The 14,310-nt window shown below is 39.5% G+C and overlaps 1 protein-coding gene across 6 annotated transcripts in view; it reads right to left on the bottom strand.

The window, feature by feature from the left end:
• The window catches only part of Armc3 (armadillo repeat containing 3), a 95,846-nt gene that overhangs the window by 30,470 nt on the left and 51,066 nt on the right, over positions 1 to 14,310 (bottom strand). For all 6 annotated transcript variants that reach the window (XM_069990510.1, XM_069990507.1, XM_069990505.1 and 3 more), the window contains 3 exons: positions 12,073 to 12,256; positions 3,756 to 3,908; positions 3,525 to 3,630 (listed from right to left, as the gene is read on the bottom strand). In XM_069990510.1, the coding sequence (XP_069846611.1) occupies positions 3,525 to 3,630; positions 3,756 to 3,908; positions 12,073 to 12,256 (443 nt within the window). The remainder of the gene's footprint in view (positions 1 to 3,524; positions 3,631 to 3,755; positions 3,909 to 12,072; positions 12,257 to 14,310) is intronic.

Raw genomic sequence — 14,310 nt, 5'->3', positions numbered from 1 at the left:
TCTTGCTCTTTCCTCTGCTGCCTTCAAAAAGGTCTTTTATTCTTATTCATTGCTGTTTGTGTTTTTACCCACGTACCCTTATTCTGAGGATAAAGAATAGAAAGAATGAATAGAAGGCTCTTACAGGTGAGCCACTGTGCATCCCACTGTTGGCTTCTACTATCTAAGTTATGCAAAATAAACAAAACAACACTGATGATTGTTTTAAGTTAGGTGGCAGAGGGTTTAGGCTTTGCTTGAAGTAGACTTCCTATAAGCTTGCTTTCTCTCAGATGCCTGCCGTGGTTTCCATACCAACAGAAATGGTTGATTCCTTCAGGGGTGCTGGTGGTGGAGATGGACAATAATAATAACCAATGTGGCAGGTGAGTTATGTAGTATATTAGAAAATAAGGGCAGCGAGGAGAATTGGAACCGTGTGTGTGTGTGTGTGTGTGTGTGTGTGTGTTGCAATCTGAAACACTGTGGTCAAGGTAGGACTCTTTGAGGGCAGTGAATATAAAAGACCTTAGACCTCAAGTACAAAATACTGCTGGCAGTTGAATGTAATTGCCGAACATTCTCAGCAGAACATTCTCTGTGGCCTATTTTTATTTTCATCTCATTTTCCTCCACAATATTAGCTTATTTGTTAGCAAAAAGAGTTGCTGGGTGTTAGTAATTGTGTGAACTACAATCTCCTATACTACAATCACATATGCATACAACCCAGACACCTGGGACTTGCCCATATCCAGAGCACACACTCGGGGGCGGGGTGGCCGAGGAGGAGCTAAAAGAAGGGATTGGACCAGAACTTTCCAAGGTAGGGAGTTACAAGCTCAGGCAACCACACCCACAAGAAATAGCAAAAGTTCACGACTGGCAGCCTGCCCACGGGGGCCCACAAAACTGATTGCAAGCCCCAAGGGACTGCTCCCCACAAAATGTACTCAGTGAGTGAAGGAGAAGTGGCCCCAAGTTTTCTAGGGGGCTAAAAACATCACTACATGTGGAGTGACAGCCACAGTCCACCTCTGCAGAGATTAACAGCAGGATGTATGGTCAACCAGAGGACTGGGGGTGGGTGGGCGGGGGGGGGGGGGGGGGGAGGAGGATTTTGAAAGATTTTCGTTCAGATTCATTACCAATCATTAATCATTGAAGGAGATCAAATCTCAGGAGAGAGGCCGGAATCTCTGGAGCACTGAGTCAAGGCTCACAGATTGTTAAAGACAAGCTGGGGAGAAACCATTTTTCCATTAGATAAACAGGTTATATATAGGCTTTGCTGTGATTTTTCTGTGTTGTTTTGCTTTAGGAATGAATGCAATAAGGCTGGCAGGAAGATAGACAATGTGGCTCTGCTGGGTTCAGGTTAGAGAATCTTTTCAACCTTGCTTTTCAGCATTTGGTGTGCACATAGCACCTAGAACGCTACCAATTTCTTTCTGGTCTCAAAAACAAAAGCAAAATAGAAGAGCTGGAAGCCTGTATCAAGTGGTAGTAAGCTCAAGGCCCTGTGTTCAACCCTTCACCCCTTCAACAGAAACCAAGTATCCTTTACTTAATATTTTAATTTTAAATATTTGTAGCTCTAAAAATTGAAAGTCAAAACTATATAGATCTCAAGGACATGGAGAAAGAACCTCTTACTGAATACAAATGAGATAAAAAGAAAAGGTTTAAGAAGAATGCATACTATAAAGTCAATAAGAGGTTTGAAAACCTGCTATTAACATTTTACAATAAAGGTAAATGATAAAAAGTAAAGTGGGTTGTGGGAGAGATCTAGTCCTAATTCTATGTTGATTCAATGCAGATTACTGTAAACTTGTTAATTCAATTGAAACAGAAAAATCTGAAGGCAGCCCCTTTAGAAATTATTTACCATTTTCTAATAGTCTGATTTTTATACAAAACTGTGAAGTGAGGGTAGCCAGATAACACACATCAAATCAAGACAACTATAGACTCTGATAGTCTAGGAAGTATTTTAGATGATGTGGTAATCTAAATGCATTAGAAACAGAAGTTCTTTTGTTAAGAGTTTTTTCCCCCCCTGTGGTATGACTTTGCTGAGAGGAAAAAAAAATCACTGCAAATGCTATTTTAAAATTGCTACTTCCTCTGTCTCCATATTCTAGAAGTTGTGTGCTTTTCTTAATTTAGGAAATTAATGCATCAAAGATTGTAGCTGATGCAGGAACACAGTTTTGTTTTAATACTTCAGCATCTCTGCTATGTTTTCATTAGGCATTGTTAGATTTTTAGTCATTCCACTGAGGTCTCATAAAATATTTGTGTGGGAGTAGAAAGAGGGAAAGAAAGGTTGGGAACAGATTAAGTATGTGAAGGGGAGAAGAGGAGGGTTCAAATTAGAAAAGGGTAGTTTAGCCACAGTAACTCAAAACAACAAAAAATAAGTTAACTCACATACCAAGTGAGATGTGGGAAAGGCCTGGAATGATTATAGTCAAAACTTGACTTCAAGAATTTCTTGTTTTGTAAAACAACCTATATTCCGTTGGAGGACAGAACACGGTTGCTGTCTGACAGACATAGAACTGTCATTCTCCTATCTCTGTCTCCTGAGGAGTGATAGGCATGTGTCATTGTAGGGTCCACTTTAGCTATTTAATAGATGAATGCACCCCAAAAAGTTAGGTACATTTGCAAAGTCTTGGCTTCATTTGTTGGAAGACTGTTTGAATGATTTATTTTAAGTAGCTGTACAAAGGGGTTTCAAGTCAGATTATGAGTTCAATACATCCTGATATCGGCCCTTCCAAAGATTTTTTTTTTAAGTAGGTTTGATTCACATGAGGAAGGAAGTGGTTATAAACATGAAAGTCAGGTGTGTGCCCAGCTTTTTTCTGCATGATCTTTGCCTAGTTCTTTTAGCTGAATCTTTTTTAAAAGTTTCGATATTTTTCCAATGTTTACATTTTTCAAAATGGATCATTTCATTTTTTCTAGATTTGTGAAATGCTTCTATAATGTCTGTAATAATATTTCCAGCATGATCCACTTTTCCCTGTACTAGCAACTCCTATAAAAAATTAGCCTGAGCCAGGTACACTGGTGGCTGTCATGCCTGTAATAAATCCTGGCTACTTGGGAGGCTGAGATCTGAGGATTGAGATTTGAAGTCAACACAGGCAGCAAAGTCAGGGAGACTCTTATCTCCAATTAATCATACAAAGAGCTGGAAGTAGTGCTGTGGCTCAAGTGATAGAGTGCTATCCTTGAGCAAAAGGAGCTCGAGGACAGTACCTAGGGCCAGAGTTCAAGCCCCAGCACCCTGGGGGGAAGGTAGCCTGAATCACATGGCTTAACTATTTCCTCAACAAACTGAGAAACAGTGACAGATTTTGTAATATCATCAGGAAACCTAGTGGTTCTAACCTCATAAGAGATCCTAAAAATAAACCAAGAGAGTTTCCTATTTTTTTTCCACAGTCCATCCTAAAAGCCAAACATAACACAGTCAGTGGGTGTCTGTTGGCCTGTGCACGTCCCAGGACAGGCTAGACTGCACTTACTTGGCATTGGCAGGATGATTAGTCGTCAAGTTTGCCAGGGCCAGGGCTGCCGCCTCCCTCACTTCCTCATTGTCACTCTTGAGCAACTGAACTAATTGTGGAATCCCTAGAGACAAAAGGAAAAAAAGATGAAGGTGAAGATGCCTGGGCACTCTGGAAAACGGCCAATCCTTCACCCCCCTTACCCTCACCCATATGTAATTCTCAAAACCTCCTTGGTAGCTTGCGTACCCTGAGTACTGAAAAAGTCCTTGCTGCTGGAATTCTCGCTCATGGCTGAAATGGCTTGAGAGGCAGCGATTTTAGTTCCATCACTTTCCGAGCCTAGAAGGGTTACCAGGCTCTTCTCAACTTCTTGTTCATGAAAAAGTTTTCTATTTTCAGCTTTCATAAACCAAAAAGGGAAAACAAAAAACAAACAAACAAAAAACAACAACTTCAGAATCTGGCTGTAAAAACGGCATTACAAATTCTTCCTGACCCATCCAAAGTATGACAGGAATACAGACTATCCGGTTAGTGCTGAAGTATGAACTAAACAGCAGGCGTAGTATGTAACCTTTAGAAGACAGAGATAATACAAAATGAGTCATAGATGTTGCAATTCTCTTCTCCCCTTATGGGAGGTTATTTTGATACTATGCGGAAGAAAATTCCATATGAAAGAAGAGGCAAATTTTCAGATTTCTTCTGCAAGAAACACCATTTAACACTAGACATATGCAGACCCAATGCACTGTGTCCATACAGGGTCTCCACTCACAAAAAAACTAAAACCTGTTGACTTGATGGTAAAGGTGAATACAAAACCAGGCGTTGAAGCCTACTGTGGCCCAGCTTCAGGACTTCAACAATTCTGGAGAGGATCTGGGAGAAGAAAGTAGGAATGGATTATGGAGTTACATCTATCCATCTATCTACTATCTATCTACTATCATCTATCTATCTATCTGTCTATCTGACTATCTATCTTACAATCATAACAAAAATGATGACAATCACAAGAAATTGCCATAATTGATCTATTAAAAAACTAAATTAGGATTCTGTTTATATCATGATATTCACGAAATTCTATCACTAAAACTACCTTGTAAGACACTACATTTGAAACTATAGTGGTTTTTTTTGTTGTTGTTGTTTTCTTTTTGCTGGTCATGGAGCCTGGCGCTGTCTCTCAGCTCTTCAGCTCAAGGCTAGTGCTCTACCACTTGAGCCACAGCACCACTTCTGACTCTTTCTGCTTATGTGGTACTGAGGAATCGAACCCAGGGCCCCATGCATGTAAGGCAAGCACTCTACCACTGAGCCACCTTCCCAGCCCCTACAGTGGGTTTGTTTTTGTTGTTGTTGATTGGTTATGTTTCTGTGATGCCAAGGATCAAGTCCAGGGCTAGGCAAACACTCTTCTACCACTGAGCTCCACCCCTAGCTTGAAAGCAAACATTTCAAATGTTCTGTCTCCTTAGCATTTTTTCTCCTCTTGATTTAGTTGTTTTTAAACGACAATCTCATTGCTACACTAAAGTAAATGTTTAAATTACAGCACCAAAACCTATTTTTTGTCTGAACTCTAAATTTTAAAAACTTGTGTCCTAGTTAATTCGAAATATTTCTAACTTTTATGTTTGTAAATAAGTTTATACCAAATTTAGTTTTAACATCAAAAAAGGTACCACACACCAGTGTGAGAACTAACAGCATTATACATTGGTTATTTTCAGATCCTTCAAAATACTGTCAGATCTGATTCTCCACTAACTGCCTTTGTAAATTTTATAACTTAACCTTGATAAAGTCAATTTTCATGGTTAAAATAGCATTGCAGCAGGGTGGGTATTCTGAGGATGGTGATCATAATTTAGATTACAACTTCAACTGTGGAGCCAAGTGATTGCTTATTCATGTTTTAATCAAGTTAATTTCTTCCAGAAATATTTTTGCAGAAACTAACAGCAACTAAGTTGCTATTTTAAATGTCACAAGACCCATTGCAACAATGAGATGTACAAGTCGTTATGTCGAAAACGAACTTTACAACTTTGGGGGGAGGGGGAGTGGGGAGGATTCGGGGGGGGGCAGGGGGAGGATGGGAAGGGATGGGAAGGGGAAACAAAGGAGGAGGCTACAATGCTTGATAAGAAATGTACTCATTATCTTGCCCATGTAATTGTAACCCCTCTGTACAATATTTTCACAATAAAAAAATTCAAAAAAAAATCAACCATACAGTGAAAAAAAAAATGTCACAAGAATTCTTGTGGCCCAGCAAAGTGTCTTTCTCCTATAAGCAGTCTATTCTGAGATCTGAGGATCAAGGATCAAGAAACTCTTTATTTCTAGTGAACTATCAAAAAGCCAGACATAGAGGTATGGCTCAAGTGGTTAGAGCCTCAGCCTTAAGTGGTAAGGCTAGACAAAAGCTTAAGGACCTGAGTGTAAGCCATAGTACTAGCCTGAAAAAAAATTCTCTTTAATAATTCTCCAAAAGCCATTCTTTTTTTTTTGTCTGTGGAACTTAAACTTGGGGCCTACATGCTGTCCCTGAGCTTTTGTGCTAGCACTCTATGACTTTGAGTCACAGCTCCACTTCTGGTTTGTGTGTGTGTGTGTGTGTGTGTGTGTGTGTGTGTGTGTGTGTGTGTGTGTGTGTGATTGGAGTCTTGTGGACTTTCTGGCCTGGGCTGGCTTCAAACTGTGATCCTCAGATCTCAGCCTTGTGAGTAGCTAGGATTACAGGTGTGAGCCATCAGCACCTGGCAAGCTCTTCCTTTTTACAGAGCAGTGTGGCAGTCAGATGATGCCAGATTTATAAATACTTGCTGGCCTTTGTTCATGGGTTACAGACATGTCCTCCCCAGGCTATAACCAACAATGGCTAAGCTCCTATCATTGCTGTTGATCTCCCTGTGACTTGTGAGCCCATCCTTCTAGTCCCTGGCATGGTGATGACTTCCAAATTAAAACTCATGCAGGTTAGAAGTGTATTTGACAATGATAAAGCTGCAGTTAACACACAAATCTTTAGCATGTAGCTCCTAGCATGTCTTAAAGAAGATGTAATGAAGCTGTAATCCTTACTAGTTTTCACCAAAAAAAATTTTTCACAAAATTTCCTAGAGCCTAAAAAATATTCAAGAGCCTTGATGTTTGCACAGAATATCTCAATAGCGCATGCTTAGCGTGGATTTTTGTTGTTGGGGTGGAGGGAGGCAGGAAATATGGGCCAAGAAGCAATAGTAATTAATTTGAAAAGACTGACATTGGAGTATGTAATTGTTGCAGTAACAGTATACGTGCAATTATTGGAAAGATTTTTTTAAAAAATAAATAAATACTGTGGGCAATTAGTTTCTCAACCCTGCTGGGAGTGTTCTCAAAATCCAGCTGTGTTCACCAGCCTTCAAGAGTGCTGACTGCAGCGGGGCTATAACAGATTTAAGAGATGAATTAACATCTTAACCAAGTACTTTTTACATGGAGAAGTAAAGTATTTGTGCTTTAATTATGCAGATAATAAAGATGCTGTTGATTGAGGAATGGCCTTTAACAATAGCACTCACTCAGTCTCATGAAAGGGGGAAAAAACAACCGTGAGGTTTTGCTGCTGCTAGGAGTAAATCCATGTGTAATCATGCTTTTCTTTGCCCATTTTCAGAGGTAGCTATTGTGCCACCTTTGCTCCTGCTGAGATGTTAATGCCAGTTCATAAACCACCCTGCAACGTGGTAATTAACACCTTCCTCCTACTGGTACCCTGTCAAAAACATCCTGATCCTGACTCTCCAGGCAGGGATGAGATGGGAGGCTGTTAAAATGTTCTTCGCTACAAACCAAACCTTAAGAAATGCAGAAAAGTGTGTGTGTGTGTGTGTGTGTGTGTGTGTGTGTGTGTGTGTGTGTGTGTGTGTGTGTGTGTGTGTGTGTTTCAGCAGTGTTTTGGACATATAATGACAATGCCAACCCTCTTGCTCAAAAAATTCTTCTAATAGAAAGTAAGAAGAATTTTGTAAATATTTGTCCTGACCTCCTTATGGGGTTTTCTAAACTTTGTGGGAAAAAAAAATTTGCTTGAAATTTGTACTCATTTACTTCCAAAACAGAAAAAAAAATTAAGTGATAACACTGTTAATCCTTGTTAAGTGTTCAGGATTACCATCCCAACTCATATAAAATGTCTTATGTCTAGTTAGCTGGCAGATACAAGTCAAGATGGGCCAAAAATGAACATGAAAACACAGACAAGAAATACAGGCAGAATCTGGAAAGAAGACAGTCTAGAACCAGGCAGGAGGAAGAGGTGACTTGTAGATTCTAAACAGAGTAAGCCAGTAAACCCTAGAAAAGAAGAAGAGCAAAAGAGAAAGTTATGTCATCTCCAGTGCTAGCTTCTGGGTACCAGCTCTGCCCCAATACTGTTTTGTTGTTCTGTCTTGTGGGCAGTTCTGCCACAAAAGTTAAGGCTAATGTGAGAAACTTGAAACGAAGAACACTTTGCATAACTTCCCATCTCAAGTGGGTTCATTCATTTAGGACTTAGGCAGGTATGTGTACAGAGAGAATGCTTGAATATTTATAAAAATCATTTATCTTTCTAGAGGCTTCTAGAATCAAGCTCGTGGTAATTTTGCTTATATGCAGAATCTCAATGGAGACTGTTGGGGAAAGGGGGAAAGAAGATGGTAACATATGTATGTGTGCTTGTAAATATTATAGCAGTACACCGTAAATATGTATTCTATGCCTAAATACATAAAACATATATGCAGCATGTGTGAAAACAGCACTATGAAATGCACCAAAAACAAAGAGGGGCTAGTGGGGAGGTGGTTAAGAAAGAACAATATTGAAGGGGTAAATTTGATCAAAGTACATTAAATGCATGTTGTAAATGTCACAGTGTACCCCCTTTGTACCATTAATTTATGCTAATAAAAATCAGGTTTGCAGATCAGATACCACGTGAGCACCCAGTGAATTTGAGGATCCATCTGACATAGGCTTCCAGTGTTTTTACAGCCAGTAAAGGTGGACTCCATTTAGGAAGGAAGCAGACTAAACTAGAAAGAATGTAGGAAGGTTATAAAAGGATGGAGGAAGCTCAAAAAAATGTAGGCCTTTGGCTGGGAAAAAAACTCAATGGTAGAACACTCATCTGACACCCTGATTCACACACACACACACACACACAATTTTTTTTTAAAAAGATTTTAAGTGATAGTTAAAACCTGAAAGACAATGGTAAAGGAGTTATATAGGCAGGTAGCTGATTGAGAAATCTCCTTGGTAATGGAGTTTTGATTAGACCATGGAAGAAGTTCACTTCTGTGCTGGGTTTTCTGGGTGTCCCATAGTGACAGAGTCCCTGCACAAGTCTTTTGTTGAATTATAGTAGGAATTGATGATGGCCTGGTAGGAAACTGGTGGCATATATAAAGCAGAATAGGCTGTGCTATGTTAAACCATGTAAAATTATATTTGAATTGCTATGGGCCAGAAAGTTATTGATACCTTGATACATAATGGAATTAAAACTTTTGATTTGTTTCCCACCCTCTTTAAGTTGAAGACCATGGATATTAATAGGATAAACTAGGATGTTCAAAATCTGAATCTAGACTATACAGAAAAAAATAAATATAAGATTGTAGTGTAGCATAAATGATATGCTCCAGAGCACAAGGGAGACTGAGCAAGAACAAATAGCTAACACCAATAGTTGTATGATTGTTTGAAACAAAAGAATTTCTAATGCCAAGTGAGGCAATCTGGATTTGATCCTGTTTGTTCTAGAGTCTAAGTTCTTTGGAGACAAATGGATCCAGGAGATGAATGGGCTTCGGGACATCCATAAGCCTCTCAAGATTACACATGTAAATTTGGGCAAGACAAGACTCTCAAATTCAAAACTCCCCAAAAGTAGAGCTTGGGTAATGGCGTTGGAGGTGCTTGGAAAATGTCAGAGATAACAGGCAGAAATTCCTAAAACATGTTCAAATTAGATAAAGATTGGATATTTGTGAGCAGATAAGCAAGCGAGAGGAGAATTAGTCATAAGTGAGATTTCCTAGGAAGATTTTAAAAAGATGGATGACAGAAAGATAAGTGTAAAATGGAAATGAAAAGCAAAGAAGAGGAAGTTGGTAAGGATGAGGGGTTGGTTTGACAATTAGAAGAAAGGGAAAAGAGAATCATGTAATTGAAATAAAAAAGCGATAATTTTTTTCTTTCCATTATATAAAATCTCTTCTCTCCCTTTTCCTTCCCCTTCCCTCCCCTCCCTTCTCCTCTCCTCTTCTCTCCTCCCCTCTCCCTCCTCTCCTCTCCTCTCCTCTCCTCTCATCTCCTCTCCTCTCCTCTCCTCTCCTCTCCTCTCCTCTCCTCTCTTCTCTTCTCTTCTCTTCTCTTCTCTTCTCTTCTCTTCTCTTCTCTTCTCTTCTCTTTTTAATTTTGGTGATACTGAGAGTTGAACTTAGGGACTCAAACTTTTGAGCCATTCCCCTAGCCCTTTGTGCTTTAGTTATTTTTCAAATAGAGCTGGCCTGGACCATGATACTCATATTCACATTTCCCATGTAGCTGCCATGATAGATATATGCCACTTTGCCCAGATTTTTCTTGGCAGAGATAGGAGCTCATGAGCTTTTGCCAAGGCTGGCCTCATGGGATTATGAGTAGCTAGGATTTTAAATTTGAACCACTGCACCTGGCTCCAGTCTCTATTTTAAAAATACAGTTTATGATACTTATCCACACATTTCAAGAGAGTATTTTAGATAAAAGAAAGTCTTGAAGAGGTAGGAGAGGATGAACAAACAAGGATCCTGGAGTCTGGCAAAGTCCTGGTGAAAGGGAGCATGATATGCTGACAAACGGCACAGATGAACTCAATGCAGATTTTGTCATTAGGTTCTAAAATATAGACGGAGGAGACACGACTTAAAACTGGAATGCAGTTATTTTAGAACATGAAGAAGTGGAGTCAGAAAGTAGTGAGTGCCAGAAAGAGCTACAAGTTGCTCTGCTTGAATTACTTTGTGCTACAAATTGAAAGTGGGTTTCCAACAAATGATGCTGGGGAAATTAGAAAATTAGAGATCTCTGTGCGAAAGCATGAAGGTATACATTTCCCTCAGATCATATGCACAAGTTAACTCAAAGTAGATCAAAGACCTGCATGCAAGAGGGGGAAGCGTAAAAGCCTTTGGATAGGAGAAAGACCTTGTCACCCTGGATTTGGTAATGAGTTCTCAGATATAAAACCAAAAGCACAGGCAATAAAATAAGAGAAATGAATGAGCCAGCCACTCTGGCAGAATCTACTCAGTGCCGTCCATGTCTATCCATTACACCTTTCTTCAGCTCTCAGTTAGCTAGGAATACTGGGTTCTTGGGGGAGGGGGGCTGACCAGTTCCATTTGGCAGATTACTATATAGACACTTTTTCCAGTACTAAAATCCTCCCAGTAGTTCTACCTGTTATCCTAGCTACTTAGGAGGATGAGATCTGAGGATCACGGTTCAAAGCCAGCCTGGGTAGGAAAGTCTGTGAGATGCTTATCTCCTATTGAACAGCAAAAATCCAGAAGCAGAGCTATGGTTCAAGTGGGAGGGTGCCAACCTTGAGTTAAAAAAAAAAAAGCTTAGGGACAGTGCCTAGGCCCTGATTTGAAGCACCAAGTACACACACACACATACACACGCACACACACACACACACACACACACACACACACACACACACACACACACACACACACACAAATAAAATCTTAACTTCACAGCCTGTCCATAGATTGGCACTGATAATCTAACTCATGAGGTGCCCTGCTGCTGACCTCATTAAAATGTAGTCTTGAAGAAATCCAGTATGGCTGGAAGAAATGTCTCCTACAACTTACCCACAGACAAATGTACAGACGTGAGAAGGTATGTTTAGACTATACATCACTTAAAAGAGTCAAAGATGTCATCATTTCTAAGAGTAGTATGCAGAAGGGGAAAAATAAAATCACATTTTTCATTAAATAAAATACTCCAAATATACATAAATTAAAACTGTGATTACAGCCCAAGTACTGAGGATGAAATTAATCTCCTCTATTTTACAGATTTATGTCAACCTGGCTTGTCACTGAAACAAAAACCACATTATGTATATACTATGAGCAAATTATTTTTCCTAGATCTATTACATAGTACTCCCAGACTCCAGCTGCAACTTGAAATTACCTTATACATGTCAGTTTATAAGGCTTGCTGGAGACAGTGTTTTCAGGATCACAACAATATCATCCCGAAGCCAGGAGGAGTACCCATCTTTAAATCTAATTTAGGAGGGAACTGTTTGAAAACTGCGAGATGATAATAAGATAATGGGGCATTTACTGTATCTCTCCATCTCTAACTCCTCACCAGTGAGATGTGTTTTGGTTTGCCATCGTGGGTCTCCTGCTAGGCTCTAATGGTGACCGAGAAGCATTATCAGTATTAAAGATGAAGTCTAGTGAGGGGAGAATAGCAGGGGTTCTATAAAGTTGAGACGTACAATCGTAAGCTGCTTTGGTGATAGCTTTGGCTGCATTCTTCTGAATGTCGGGAATGGTGGAGCTTTCTGCAAATGACAGGAGTTTTCTCAGCATCCCGGTCTGGTGCAAGAGCAGCATCGTGTCCATATCCTCCAGGCAGTTGGCAATGACTGCCAGGGCTTCTACATGAAGGTCGCTCCATTCCTGACAACAACGAAGACACACTCTGCCTTAAAAAGTGATATGAAAACAAAGGAACTCGTCCTGAACTTCATTACCGGAGGAAGTGAGGTCTAAACAGAATTTTGTTACAAGGCACAGGTGGCTCAAGCCTGTGAGCCTAGCTTAGGAGGCTGAGATCTGAGGATCACCATTCAAAGCCAGCCTGGGCAGCCATGAAACTCCTATCTCCAATTAGCCACCAAAAGGTTGGAAGTGGAGCTGTGGCTTAAGTGGCAGAGTGCTAGCCTTGAGCACAAAAGCTCAGGGTCAATGTATAGGCTCCATTCAAGCCTGAGAACCTACATGTACATGCTTTCTCTCTGTCTCTCTCTCTGTCTCTCTCTGTTTCTCTGTCTCTCTCTCTCTCACACACAAACACACAGGACAAGACAAAACAAAACAATATCATGCAAGAAAACATGGCCATATATAGAAAACGTGAATTTACAAATCTGATGATTAATGGATCCCAGGCAGGACACACAGGTTCTGCTGCTTCTATGCAGAGCAGATATACAGAAAGCTAAAGATAACAAGCAGATTTCAAAGGGAGCCCAAGGGAAACACTGCATTCTGGGAAGCAATGTCCTAATTAGTGGCTGAAATGTTACCAAACATAATGTCATTCAGAACAAGAAGCAACATGCTAAACGGAAATACATACATACATACATATACACGCACATCTATTAATCAGTAGTTTTGTTATTAAGCGAATATATGGTTTCCAAATTTAAAGCAAAAGGAGATTCTTCCAGAAAAGTTAAAAATGTGAGAATTTATGCCAGCATATTAAGTGAAATGCTTCTAGTTGAAGGGAAATGACTCAGTGGACCATGTAGATGTACAGGAAGGAACAAATGTGTGAACAGATATAAAAAAAACTCTGACACATAGACACTACACACAGAGATATGTAAATTTTTTTGTCCTTGTTTTTTTTGTTTTGTTTTGTTTTTGACAGTGCTGGGGTTTGAACTAAAAGCCATCTGCCATTGCTCAGCAGGTAGTCTACCCCTTGAGCCACACCTCCGGCCATTTTTGCTCTAGTTATTTTTGAGATAGTGTCTTGCTTTTTTGCCTCGGTGGCCTGGACAGTGATCCTGCTATTAATGCTTTCCATCTAGCTAGGATAACAGACACTGAAACCATTCTTTTTCTGTCTGATGGATGCTCAAGAATTTTTTGGCCTGGGCTTGCCTCAAACCACCATCTACATCCTGCGTAGCTAGAATTACAAGTGTGAGCAACTGTCATCTGGCTTCTGGTTTTCTTTAAAAGATAGATGATATAGGACTGTTAAAAGTCATCGTTACATGGTGCTGTTGGATGTATAATGAACAACAGCAACACTTAGAATGGGAAAAGTAAGTAAAACATATTGTTACAAGTATCCAGTGTTTTACTTGCAGTCATTCACTGTTATTCTAAGTAGATCTAATTATTTGTCTTAATTATGGTATGTTTAAGTAAGTTTAAGCAACCACCAGAGCAACAACTAAGTAGGAAGAGACACAGAAAGGAAGCCCAATGGAGAAATACAATGTTAAAACAAATCAACATGACAGAAGGCCAGAAGGAACCATGTAATAAAACCACACAAGCTGAAACACAGTAACAAATGGCCCACCAAAACACAAACAAATCAATAAGTCATTATATGAAAATCAAGGGGAAACTCTAACTCAGTAGGCAACTGGATATTATATGTTCCACAGGTAAAACTGAGCAAAAAATCGTGTTCTGTACCAAAGGCAAACTTTGTTAAAGTTAACTATTTGTATTCATGCACTGAAAATTGTATTTATGTTGCTTTTTAGTTGTTCATTACTATTATCTAGAAACAAAATCTTTTTTTCTGTATTGGAATTGCATCCTGTGACCTGGATAGATCTACTTACCAGTTCTAATAGACTTTTTGGATTTTCTGTATACACAGTCAAATAATCTGTGAATACATGTGGCTTCATTTACTCCTTGTTTATTTTTTATTATTTTTGAGACAAAATTTTGCCACATAGACCAGGCTATCCTTG

Source organism: Dipodomys merriami, unplaced genomic scaffold, assembly GCF_024711535.1.
Source record: "Dipodomys merriami isolate MVZ:Mamm:240054 unplaced genomic scaffold, mDipMer1.0.p SCAF_4, whole genome shotgun sequence".
Lineage (NCBI taxonomy): Eukaryota > Metazoa > Chordata > Mammalia > Rodentia > Heteromyidae > Dipodomys > Dipodomys merriami.
The sequence above is the reverse complement of the archived record's forward strand: the minus strand, read 5'-3'. Positions and strand labels throughout refer to the sequence as shown.